Source organism: Petaurus breviceps, unplaced genomic scaffold (assembly GCF_028583685.1).
Source record: "Petaurus breviceps papuanus isolate PSGF00001 unplaced genomic scaffold, PetGlider_PUasm1.0 138, whole genome shotgun sequence".
Taxonomy (NCBI): domain Eukaryota; kingdom Metazoa; phylum Chordata; class Mammalia; order Diprotodontia; family Petauridae; genus Petaurus; species Petaurus breviceps.
The window spans coordinates 18,474,993-18,488,563 of NW_027185694.1; the positions used below are offsets into that span (position 1 = coordinate 18,474,993).

Below are 13,571 nucleotides of genomic sequence, written 5' to 3' on the forward strand. Positions count from 1 at the left end.
TTAAAATGAGGACCAATACTAGTCAGAGAAGAGGTTCTTCCAGTCATCTTGGGATCTTGGCAGGTAGTTGCCACAATCTCATGTACCCATATCCATTGGCCAGGGCCATTCTTGTTATCCAAAACCTTGCTGGGGTCTGGCAAGAATGCTGGCTAAACCACCACAGTGAAGTGACCACTTCAGAGTGGTAGGCACAGAGGAGCAACCTAAGTGGTAAGGTCATAAGATAAAGGGATAGGCCACATCTGCCACCCAGACTAGGGAGAGCATGGAAGTCCTTCAGAGAGGTAGGGTGTCTTTAAATATCTTAGCCTGGCATTCAAGACCCTCCATGTTTTCTATCTACTCTCTCTTCCCAGCTTAATTTTTCCTTTACATATGCTCTATGCTCTAGTCAAACTTGACTCTCCCAGATAGAGCCTAAGCTTTTTCATATCTGAGCCTTTAGAAATAAGGGTTATAAAAATCATGGATTTAGAGGTGGAAGGGAATTTAGAGGTCAGGTAGTCTAATCCCCTCATTTTATAGATGAGGAAAACATCTAGGGAGGTTAAGTGAGGTGAGCTGCCTAAGGTCATTCAGATAGTAGTTTGTCAATAGTAAAATTTGAACCTAGGTCCCCTAGCTCAGGAGTTAGTATTTTTTCCACTTTACCATAATACTTCCATCCTGATCTCTCCTGCTTTCATAAATATTTTTACTCTCCTTATACATTTGTCATATTCTATTTTGAATTCTATTTCCTTGAATATGTGTCTGATCACCTCTACTAGATAGCAAGTTCTTTTTTTTTTTTCCAGTTCTTGCTATCACATTTTATTTTATTTTTTCCCCCAATTACATGTCAAGGCAATTTTTAGCATTCATTTTTATGAGATTTTGAGTTTCAAAATTTCTCCCTCCCTCTCCTCCCCCTTCCTAAAATGGTAGGTATTATATACATGCTATCATGTAAAACATATTTTCATATTAGTCACAGTTGTGAAAGAAGAAACAGATTAAAGGGAAAAAACACAAAAAAGAATAAAGTAAGTGAAAAAAGTATGCTTTGATTTGCATTCAGAGTGCATAAATTCTTTTTCTAGATGTGAATGGCATCAGGAAGATGATGCCATGACTTGCAAGTAAATTGGATATAGCATTTTCCTTTGTGAACCATCTATTCTTTTCTTGGATCATTGCGTTGCTGAGAAGAGCTGAGTCATTCATAGCTGATCATCACATAATGTTGCTGATACTTGGTACAATGTTTTCTTGATTCTTCTCATTTCACTTTGTATCATTTTGTACAAGTCTTTCCAGGTTTTTCTGAAATCTTCCCATTTAAAATTTCTTGTTGTACAATAGTATTCCATTGTATTTATACACCACAGCTTGTTCAGCCATTCCCTAGTTGATGGACATCTCCTCAGTTTCCAATATTTTGCCACCACAAAAAAGACTGCTATAAATATTTTTGCACATGTAGGTCCTTTTCCTGTTTCCTGATCTTTTGGGGATTCAGTCCTAGCAGTGGTATTGCTGGATTAAAGGGTATGCACAATTTGGTTGCCATTTGGACATAGTTCTAAATTTGCTCTCCATAATGGTTGGATCATTTTACAACAATAGTGCGTTAGTGTTACAATTTTCCCACATCCCCTCCAACATTTATCATTTTCCTTTTTTTTGTCATATTAGCCAATCTGATAGGTGTGTGGTGATACCCCAGAGTTGTTTTAATTTGTATTTCTCCAATCAAAAGTAGTTTAGAGCACTTCTTCATATGCCTATAGATAACTTTGATTTCTTCATCTGAAAACTGCCTGTTCTTATCCTTTGACCCTTTATCATTTGGAGAATGGCTTGTATTCTTATAAATTTGACTCTGTTCTCTATATATTTGAGAAATGAGGCCTTTATCAGAGATACTTGCTGTAAAAATTGTTTTTCAGTTTTCTGCTTTCATTCTAATCTTGGTTGCATTGGTTTTGTTTTTGCAAAAGCTTTTTAATGTAATATAATCAAAATGATCGATTTTACATTCCATAATGCTCTCTATCTCGTTTGGTCATGTACCTTTAGCTCACTTATCTTCTCCTTTAAGAATTTGGATACTACACCACTTGGTGCATAAATGTTTAGTTTGAGATTACTTCATTGTCTATGGTAACTTTTAGGGAGAAATAGTTTCCTTCCTTATCTCTTTTAATTAGGTCTATTTTTGTTTTTGCTTTGTCTGACATCAGAATTGCTACCTCTACTTTTTTCACTTCAGTTAAAACATAATAGATTCTGCTCCAGTTCCTTACCTTTGCTTTACTCTGTGTGTGTCCCTCTGCTTCAAGTGTGTTTCTTGTAAACATCATATTGTAGGATTCTAGTTTTTGATCCACTCTGCTAGCTGCTTCCATTTTATGAGAGAGTTCATACCATTCACTTTCACAGTTATGATTACTTACTGTGTATTTCCCTGCATTCTATTTTTCTTCCTGTTTGTCCTCTCTCCCCTTTCACCCTTTCCCTCCTCAACAATGTTTTCCTTCTGTCTACTGCTGCCCCTGGACTTCCCTCCCTTCTGTCTGTCTCCCCCCACTCCACCCCTTTATTTAATCTCCTCTCCACCTACTTTCCTGTTGGGTAAGATAAATTCGTATATTCAGCTGATTGTGTATATTATTCCCTCTTTGAGCCAATACTGATGAGAGTAAGGTACAAGTAATGCCCATTGCCTACCCTCCCATCTTTCCTTCCACTGTAATAGGTTTTTCATGCCTCTTCATGTGAAATAATTTATCCCATTCTTCTTCTCCCTTACTTCTACACCTAGTACACTCCTCCTTTACACTCTTTAATTATTTTTTTATGTCATTCCCTCAAATTCACCCTATACCTGTACCTTCTGTCTATGTATATTCTTTCTAATTGCACCATTAGTGGTACAATTTTTAAGAATTACAAGTATCATCTTCCCCTGTATGGATGTAAATAGTTCAGTTCCATTGAATCCCTTATATTTTCTCTTCATTTTTTCCCTTTTTAGGCTTATCTTGGGCCTTGATATTGGAGACAAAATTTTTTGTTCAATTCTAATCTTATAAAAGCTTGAAATCCATTTATTTCATTGAATGACCATTCTTTTCATTGAATTATTATGCTTAATTTCACCAGGTAGGTGCTTCTTGGTTGTAGTCCTAGCTCCTTTGCCTTCTGGAATATCATGTTCCATGACCTCTGATCCTTTAATGTTGCAGCTGCTAAGTCCTGTGTAATTCTGATTATGGCTTCCTGATATTTGAATTGTTTCTTTCTAGTCACTTGCAATATTTTTTCCTTGACATGATAGCTCTGTAATTTGACTATAATGTTCCTTGGAGTTTTTGTTTGGGGATTTCTTTCCTAAAGTGATCAGCTGATTCTTTCAACACCTATTTTGCCCTCTGGCTCCAGCATATCAGGGCAGTTTTCCTTGATAATTCCTTGAAAGACACTGTCCAGGTCTTCCTTTTGATTATGACTTTCAAGTAGTCCAGTGAGTCTGACATTACCTCTCTTGGATCTATTTTCTAGGTCAGTTGTTTTCCCAATGAGGTATTAATATATTTTATTCTATTTTTCCTTCTTTTGAATTTGTTTAATTGATTCTTGATGTCTCGTAGAGTCATTAGCTTCTACTTGCCCAATTCTAACTTTTAAGGAGTTTTTTTCCTCAGTTAACTTTTGTACTTCCTTTTCCATTTGGTCAATTGTGCTTTTTAAAGAGTTCTTCAATGGATTTTTGTGTCTCCTTTTCTATTTGACCAATTTTACTTTTTAAGGAGTTGTTTTCTTTTTCCAAGCTATTGACTCTTTTTTCATAATTCTCTTGCATCACTCTTATTTCTTTTCCTAATTTTTTTTCTACCTCTCTTATATGATTTTTTTTTAGCTCTTCCATGAGTTCTTTCTGGGATTGAGACCACTTCTAATTTTTTCCTTTGGGATTTTGTCCATAGGTGTTTTGATATTGTCCTCTTCTGAGTTTGTATCTTGATCTTCCCTGTCACTATAATAACTTCCTATGGATATAGTCTTTTATTACTGTTTTTGCTCTCTTATTTTTTTGCCTTTTTCCTTTCTTTTATGAGCTTTGCTCCTGGAGTGGAAGGAGCACTGTCTTAGGCTCCTTGTGCCAGGGCCTGCAGGTCCTGGCTTTTACCTGGTGCTGCACTGATGTTGCCTTGAGGCCCACAGGGGACCTGCATGTCTGGTGCTGCACTGGGAGGGGGTAGCTGTCATTGCTGGAGATCATAGGGGTCTGACAGCTTACCTGGTGCTGAGCCAGGGTCCTAGTGGTGGAGTCTGGCAGATGCTCAGGATGGTGGGATGTTTCTGTGTTTCCCTATGTTTCAATGAAACAAGTGGAGGAAGACCCAGCACTGTTGCCATTTTACTTAGGCACCCATAGGGTTTGTGTTTATCTGTTTGCCTGGAACTATGCTGAAGCACGTGGAGATCTGGCTGCTGGAAGTTGCTTGTTTTGGATATTAAGCTCTTTGAGAATGAGGACTTTGTCTTCTTTAGCTTTGTCTCTGTGGCTGTGCCCATCATTATTTATTACACACAGTAGGGGCTTTACAGTTGAATTACTAACCAGAACTGGTTTCCCCAGGCAAATGTATAAGGGAGCAGGTTGTATGCTGCCAGTAGCTGCCACTCTAAAACTGTGGAGTAAATGAAGTTTGGTTTTCCTTCCTCTGACCCCTAGACAGACTAGATGCATGGAAGTCAAGGGGGAGGTTTGCCATCTTCCATGCCCTCATAGTCAACTTTTCTCTCCCTACCTCCTCCCCTCAGGCTAATCAGGGACAATGGTGCTTAGGGTCATAGGATCATAGCACTAACAAGGACCCTAGAGATCCAACCCTCTGCCTTTTTTAAATTGGAGAAACTTAGGCCCAGAGAGGTAATAAGATAATATATTTAAAGCTAGGAGGGTCCTTAAAAGTCATTGAATCTGATCCTGACCCTCTCACTTTATAGAAGAAACTGGGACACAGTGAGGTTAAGTGACTTGCCCAGGGTCATGGAGCTAGTAAGGAGTCTGAAGTTTATTTGGATCCAGTTCCTGACTCCATATGGAATTATTGACAGAGTTGCTATGAGAGCCCAAGTCTCCTACACCCCAGTCTAATACATTTTGCTTTGTATCAGACTGTTGTTTTTACAACCAAGAACTCCCAGGGGGTTAAAACCCCAAGCACTGCCCCCCCCCCCCCCCAGTAAATACTAGGCCACATGAGAATTAGAGATGGGGGTAAAAGGATTAGCATACTCATCCCAGGAAGGACTGGCCTACATATAGTTGGATAGTTACAACCTTTGTGTTAGGATTTGGGGAAGAACCAAAAGCCCCTCTTTTCCTTCTGGCACATCAAAACTCTTCTTCGCTTTGTTTCCTCAGCTTTTTAGAGTGTCAGAGATCTTCACCATTTATGGTCCCTTTTTTTAGAGGGGTTTTGTCTCCCGAAGATCCCTGTTAAGATGGACAGATATTTTAACTATCTGAGGCTAATTCTGAATTTGTAAAATAGGATTGAGATGGATGATTCCCTAAGGCTCCTTCTAACTTGAACATTCTATGGTTCTATGGCTCTTGGGATCCAGGAGTATTAGACTTTAAGCCATAGTCACCCATTAACACCTTAATGTGGCTAAGTTTGTTTCCCGGAGGACTAGGACTTGGGACAGGTAAACTTTAATGGTAGGAAAGGATCAGGAAGCAACTTGAGGGCATTGAGATTCAAATATGATATCCTAGGTAACTTGAGAGCATTAAATACACCATAGGAGGGAATGCTGAAAGACAGATAGAAGTACCCTAAAGACAGCTTCTGTAATGAAAAGTACACTGACTCTAGGAGTCATAAAACCTAATCTTCTAGTTCTTGTTCTGCTACTAAATACCTGTGTGACCATGGAGAAATCTTTCACCTCTCTGGGCATCAGCTTCCTTCCTTCTCTGTACTAAGGAGGAAACAATCCCCAACTTTCCTCAAGGGCATATTAGAAGGCTCTAAGGAGAGAATGGGTGCTAACACCTTGGGAAAGTTCAAAGGGCTATGCAAATATATCAGATTATTGTTATTCTTCTTGTCAAAGTTAACTAAAACCTTCTTCCAGAACGCTGAACCCTGAAGAGTCTATTGAAAAATTATTCCTTCCAAACAGCTTCAAGTCCTTCAGGATTGATCCTGGTCTTTAGTGCCCCAGGTCTAAAGAGACAAGTTAGGGAGTACCAGATTTTAGGGGTCGCTCCGTCTGCAGAGAAGAGCATCCTCATCCCAGAAAGGCCAGCATTGTTCCCCAATGCCTATCTGTAGATTGAAAGTGGAGAAGTGAAATCAAGATGCTGTTTTAGCAACCCAGGGTCTGGGATCTCTAGAGCCGGATTCCAGGTAGGCCTAGGCATGTCTGCGTAACAGAGGGAGAGCAAGGCTCAAAGGCTGGGAAGTGTCTGTTCATTCTAACTGGCTGTTCCAACCCAAGTTCCCCCATAGAAGGAGAGTTAATCTGGGGCTGAGGTTTGTTTTTCTTTTTTTTTTTTTTGATTACTCTTCTCACACGTTCACCTTTCTAACAAATCTAGAGGCTCTAGAGAGCATTCCTTTAGAAGACTGACTTCTAGAGACCAGGCCATGGAGAACTCTCTTCCTTGCAATGTTTTTTTACATACCTCCCCTGCCAAATTCAAGCAATGATTAGAGCAGCTAAGGAGAGCAGAAGCCTAATGAAATACCTGCCCTGAAGGGTAGCAGAGGCTGTGTGACTTAATGAGTCTGAGAACCACTAACTAGTCCCCTAAGCATTTTGACGTGTAACCTGAGATAATCTTGCTTGCAAACACCTGTTTTCACCCCATTTGTGGATAGATATATTAAAAAGAAACCCATACTGGTAAATGCTCTTAGGATCTACAGGGGTGGAATAAAGGTAAATGCTCTTTTAACATTTGGTAATACCTGTTGGTGTTGAGTCTATCATACAACCCTTTTAGAAAGACTTGATTTGCCATACCCATATTGCTGTTTTCATATGTAATCGCAGGGATCTCATGGAAAATGCCATGGGTTAGGGACTGACCTCTAAGCTAGAGAGCCATGTTTTAGTCTCTCTTCTGCCACGCAATTCAGTCCAACAACATTTATTAAGTGCCAATTAGGTGGAAGGCGTCTGGTAATATAAGAAAAAAATGTCCTCAATGAACTTACATTCTTTGAGGGCTTGGGCAATTCATTTAACCTCTTTTTACATCAGTTTTGACCTCTTGTAAAGTGGGGTTAATAACAGCTTTCCTGTCTACTTCAAAGGTTGTTATGAGAATAAAATGAGGGGTGTCTAGGTGGCAGTGAATAGAGCATTGGCCCTGGAGTCAGGAGGACCTGGGTTCAAGTCTGGCCTCAGACATTTAATAAAAACTAGCCATGTGATTTTGGGCAAGTCACTTAACCCCAGTTGCCCTGCCTTTCCCCCTCCAAAAAGGAAAAAAAGAGAATAAAATGAGCTAGTAGGGGTAAGACCCTAGGGTGTTATGCATACCAACTAGCTCCTCATACCTTGAAGGTGAAAGCTAGATATATTTAGGCTTTTTTTGAGGAGCAGACCAAGTGCCAACCCTGTGAAACTGACTGATCATGTTCTAATCATTCAGAACTGCAAGTCTCTGCCTCGGGTGGCACGGAAGATGTTGCCAATTTGTTGGAGAATCAATTCTCAGCTGGAGACCCAAGTCTAGAGGAGGAGAGGGCACTTTATGCAGACCCAGTCCCTCCAGAGAAGAACCTGCAGCTCCCTTACACAGATGACAGTGAGGCTGAGAATTGGGAGAGGAGAGAGGCTGGGGGGGAGCCTGGGCCCCCTGCTGATGCTGAAGGCCACCACAGCCCTGCTTCTGACCCTGAAGCCAATACCTCTGCCTTAGAGTCCGCTCTGCCCTGGGAAGCTTCTCGTGAGGCTGGAACTGGAAGGGAAGAAGAAGCCCCTGAAGAAGCAGGTGCTCCCCCTGAAGAAGCAAGTACTCTACCTGAAGAAGGAAAAGATGGCTCTCTGGAGGAAAAACAGCAGGAACTCAAGGAGGGAGATGGTACAGGAAGGCAAGAGGCAGAAGCTCGCTCTGAAGAAGGAAAAGAAGGGCCCTTGGAGGAAAAGCAGCAGGAGACTATTGAGGGAGGTAGTTCAGAAAGGGAAGGAGTTGAGGCTAGCCCCTTGAGTGGGGAGGCTGTGACTGAGGGAGACCCAGAATCTTCTAGTGCAGTAGAGGCTGGAGGCCCAGCTGAAGAGGGAGGGGAGGGCACTGAAGAGATAGGAGAGGTCCCAGGAGAGGCCCCAGGAGAAGAGGAAATAGCAGCAGCAGAACCTGAGTCCTCTCCCATCTCAGAGCACGATGGTGGTCAGGATCCTATGAGAGAAAATGGAGACCAAGAGTCTAGAGAGGCCCCAGGAAACAAGGAGACAGAAGTGACACAGGAAAACGAGTTACCCCAGGTTGATGCTCATGCAGAAGGGCCTGAGGAAGAACAAGAGCTGGAGGCCCAGGGAGAACCCCAGGAGACCTTGGAGAAAGCCCAGAATTTAGAGAGCTCAGCCCCAGCCGAGGCCAGTGGAAGGGCAGAAGACACTGACAGCTCTGGCCCAGGCAAGGAGGCTGAGCTGCTCTCTGCTGAAGGCCAGACTTCAGGAGTAAGGAGCCAGGAGCTGGAGGAGGCCTCCTCTGAAGAGCAAGGAGAAGAGGGAGAGGAAGGCCAGCAGTCTGAGGAGGAGTCTGAAGAAGATGCTGGGGAAGTCAGCTCAGAGGAGGAAGGGGAGGTTTCTGAGGAAGCTGGGGCTGCCCAGGAAGAGCCAGGAGTCACAAGTCATGAGGATGGAGAAGCCAAATTGAGTTCAGAGGAGGCAGCCTCAGCAGTTCCAGGTTCCCCAGGCAGGTGGCAGGGTGAGGGGATGCTTACAGTTATCCCCTAAGAGGAGGAAGCCTAGTGTCCCTAGGTTGAAATAGGGCCCTAATCTTCCCAAGTGTGTGGCATTAGCTATTGGCCCCGTATGCAGGAAGGAGTGGAGGGAGTGTGGAAGGGGAGTGAACTGGGAGTCTTCACTGGTGCATGACTGGAGGCTAACATGAGTTTCCCCTTACTCTCAGCTAGGAATTTTTGCAGCTGGAGCAAGCATTACAAACTGCTCCTAAAGCAAGAGGAAAGAAGGGCATCCTCGGTTTTGGTGGGTAGCAAGGGGGTTTGAACAGTACCCTGTGCAGGGAGGCAGAGCTCCTGCTAAAACTCAAGGCCACTACTGAGCTAGATGACACATGCCTTCCGCTAAGACAGACACCATCCAGGAGTCCCAGAAAGGCAAACTGTCACAGCAGATAGAGAACTGGCCTAGCAGTTAGGGAGATCTGAGTTCAAGTATCACCTCTGACGAGTTTGGGCAAGTCACCTAACCTTTTAGTGACCTAGGCAGCTCACTAGGACTATAAGTTACAGAGAAGGTGCCTATATGTCTTGGTAGGGGGAATTTCCTATATCAATGAAATCATAGTTCAGGCCTTATTCTGTTTCTCTACTGTATTCTTGATAACTAGGTTCTAAGATCAGGTTTATTTGTGTTTTTTTTTTTAAATTGGCATCAAAGGGCCCACTATATTACTGGGGATGAGGTAGAGGGTGGAGTTGCAATTCTTACAACCAAGAGAGAAATGTTGTTTTTTTTTGGGATGAATGGATTAAAAGAGAGCTTGAAGGCACTTAACACCCCCACTACCACCACCCCAAACAAAAAGAAAAAACAAACCACCCAATCCCTAGCTCTCAAAATATTATCTTAGGTCTTAAGAGATCTTGGGTTTCATTTATTACAAGTCCTTTATTTTAGAGGGGAGAAAATTGTTTTAGAGAATTGTTTTAGGGGAGAAAATTATTTTAGAGGGGAGAAAATCTTCAAGAGGTGAAATAACATGTTCATTGTTTCAGAGGTTCTGAAATTGAGGATGAGTTGAGGTCAAATCATGGAACTCAAATCTTACAAGATTCATAGTATTAGAGTTAGAAGGGACTTGAGAAACCACCTTGTCCAATCCCCCTCATTTTACAGAGGAAAAAAGCAAGCCTAATCTGTATCAGAGCAGGTGTCCTGATTCCTCCTACTTCTGTGTTCTTTCAGCCATGTTGTTGAGGTTTGGCTTACCTAAGAAGAATGGGTGAACCAGCTTATCTGGAGCAGAGGACTTTGGTTTCATTATTTAGGATGAGAATCTGAAAGTGGGGGTGGGGAGCCCATGGTCCTTTTGGGAATATTCTGGCCCCAATTTTGCCAACCTCATAGGAAGGAAAATTTGAGGAATCTGACTGGGGCTGTGTGTGGGAAGGGCACAAGGCTTAGAGGGCAGGAAAAGGTTTCTGGCATTGAGAGGGCAGCTGCACCCACAGGCCCCCAGCTAGGGCTGAGGTACCCTATCCCTCTCCTGCCTTGACTTGCTTATAGCACCTTTTGTCAGGAAAGTTTGAGAAGCCTGGGAGGACAAAACTTTGAGGGGGAAACAAGGGTCCCTGGGATAGAAAAAGCAAAGTTCAGGAAAGGAATGACCTACCAGCAGACAGTGATGTGCTATCTCCCCTTCCTTCCCTTCCTAGGCAGATGGTACTAAAGAACAGCTCCTTAGTAGCCTCCTTATCTGGGCTGACCACTGCTGGTGCCTGTGCTGCCCCTCAGCCTGTAAGACAGTTCTGGCCCTCTTAGTACTGAGGGGATTGGTTCACTGGATCAGGGCTAGGTCTCCCTCCTCACCCCTTGGCCCATGGGAGCTTATTCCTTTGCAGGCACTTTTTTGTTGTTTTCTCTTCCCTGCTGCTTCTCTGGACTTCTCTGGCCTTCTTCCTAGGAGAGTACTACTGGTTTAAATTTTTTACCCTGAGGCAAAAAGTTTTAAGGAAAGAAAATGGATCCAGATAGGAGAATGAATTGCTGCAGGAATGGGGATTGTTTAGCTTGGGAAAGAAAAGACTGGAGGCAGGCAGGGATCTGGGAGAAAGAGTAGGCAGTTAATAAGAGGCAAAAAGTAGATGGAGGAATGTGGTGTAGATGGTGATCAGCAGCTGTTCTCTGGTTTGATTGAGGACAGAGGAAAGGAAGCAGGTTTTAATTTGTAGTGGGATAGACTTAGGGTAGACTTAGGCAGGTGCGGCAAACTGTGACACCTCCTTTTCTGAGGACAGCCAGCTGTGTAGTCTTGCCCCAAGGTGGGATGATGGACTAGACAGCTCTGGTGATAGTTATTATCCTGACTCATAAACCATAGAGGTCTTGGATCCTCTGATTCCAAGGCAGACTGAAGTTAGCTAGAGCAAGTGCCTGGGACGGTGTAGACCTCAACCCTCAGACCATGACTGGGAAGTGATCAGATCATAGATCTAGAGCTGTAAGAGGCCTTAGAGGTCACCTGGTCCAACCCCTTCATTTTACAGGTTAAGGACATTAAGACTCACTCACCTTAAAAGTATCAGAGTCAAGTTTAAACCCTTATATCTTCCCAAGTCAAGATGCTGTCCTCTCCACCATGCTGCCTTTCAAGTGATACACTTTTCAGCAGAGCTGTAACCAGGAATGGGGGGGATGACCAGACCTTTCTCCTGGGGGAGATGAGGATAATCCTTTAAGTTCCTCAGTAGCATAGAAAACAGCTGAGTTTAGCACCTCCTTAGGAAAAATGATTAGTTTTTCTTCTCCTCACTAAGCTAATTCCTGGATGGCCTGGCAGAACTCTGCTCCTGCCCCCTGTCCTCCCCACCCAGGATGCTTACTAAACATCAGCCTCTGGGTGTACCTTGTCTCTGCAATCTCTACGCCTTCCCCCTCCCCCTTTTCCAGCTGAACAGAAGCAGCTTTTCAAGCGACTTGCCTCAGACACATCTTGTCCTAGTTATCAACATTGTTATGGTTCTGCTCACCAAGGAGGCCCTCTTAGCTGCTGGTGGTCTCCAAGATCTAGGTAGAGATGAAGCAACTTCATACATTTGCCAGGGAAAGTGGTGTGAGAAGTCACGTGGCTCCCTTAAATGGGGGTCTAGAGTGGCAGACCACAGACCAGCCTGATTTTCTTCTTTCTCTCCACCTCTGTTCTGATGTATGCAAGCAGTCAAATCTGCTGCATTGATGGGATGGGGAACTTAAATACACCAGTCATCCCTTAGGACCCTTTATCTGGGCACAAGATTTCAAAACAGAGAAAGGTTCCTTTGTCTTAATTTCTCTAAAGTCTCATTCTCTTCCCAGTCTCCTGCTTCCCTGAGGGTAGATGCACAGATCACAGAATTTCTCCTTTCCGTTATTCTGGGCTCCATGCTTTCTGACTTTTTTTTTTTTTTTAAAGCAATTGGGGTTAAGTAACTTGCTCAAGGTTACACGGCCAGTTATTTCTGGGTGTGGTGCTGAGTGTCTGATCCTGGATTCGATCCCCAGGTCATCCTGACACTGGGGTGCACTTACTCGCTGTGCTAACCTGGCCTCCCCATGCTTTCTGACTTTTAAACCTACAACTAACTATTCTTATAAACTCATCCTCGATGGTGTACTCATGGGTATTCATAGTAGAATAACCCCCATTCCTAATGACACATTTGTATCTTAACCAGGACCATCTGGAGAAAATGCCTGATCATATGAGTGATTTTAGTGATGGGCATTGGATGACATCACAGGAGGGTGAAAAGGAAGTATTTTGGAGAGAAGGGCATCAAGCACCATACTGCAGAAGCAGAGCCGCAGGACTGGGCCCCTAAGCAAGATATTCTGAATTCAGCTCTAACTATCTTGCTAGCCATTGTTAAAATTTCAGTGTAGGCATTTACACCTTAGAAATTGGCGGTCCCTACAACTCCTAACTTGATTTGTTGTTTTGTTTATTGTCTGTACTTAAAGAAGGTGTTAATGATACAAATTAAACTTAAAGGTGTGTGTTTACATTTTTTCTTCCTCTTCTCTATCCTAGCTCTGTTGTTAAACATTTACTAGTACATGTCTTATTGCTCTATAAACATTGTTTGAGCTCAGCAGGAGGACAGTAGAAGGCTCATGGAATAAAGTCATCACCAGACTGGAGACCTGGTGACAGTATGCTAATGCTAATGATAACTGGTATTTGCATAGCTCTGTAAGGTTTGCAAAGTGTTTTACACCCTCCATCTCATTTAAACCTCACAACACCCCATGCCTTCGGGTGTCCAATGTGCTCACAGCACAGGATCATCCATAGCTTTAGAGCTATGTGGAACCTCAGAGACTATGGTCTAAACTCCTCATTTTATAAAGGAAGAAACTGAAGCTCAGAGAGTTTAAATGTCTTGCCCAGGGTCACACAACTAGTAAGACAAGATGTATTCATTTCATTTAGTCTGCTCTGTCTCTTTGTGTTAGTACCCCTTTGCCTACTCTGCACATTCCACCTACGGTGATTAGTTATATAGAAAGCATCTAGGTGGTGGCTGTGGATAGAGTGAGGGAACTGGGGTAAGGAAGACCTGAAATCTAATTGGGCCTCAGACATTTAACCAGCTGTAGGAATGTTG

The 13,571-nt window shown here is 42.9% G+C and overlaps 1 protein-coding gene across 1 annotated transcript in view; it reads left to right on the top strand.

Moving 5' to 3' along the window:
• The window catches only part of SRL (sarcalumenin), a 67,687-nt gene that overhangs the window by 36,549 nt on the left and 17,567 nt on the right, over positions 1-13,571 (top strand). Inside the window, exon 2 of the mRNA XM_069106578.1 lies at positions 7,670-8,935. Coding sequence (XP_068962679.1) covers positions 7,670-8,935 — 1,266 coding nt within the window. The remainder of the gene's footprint in view (positions 1-7,669; positions 8,936-13,571) is intronic.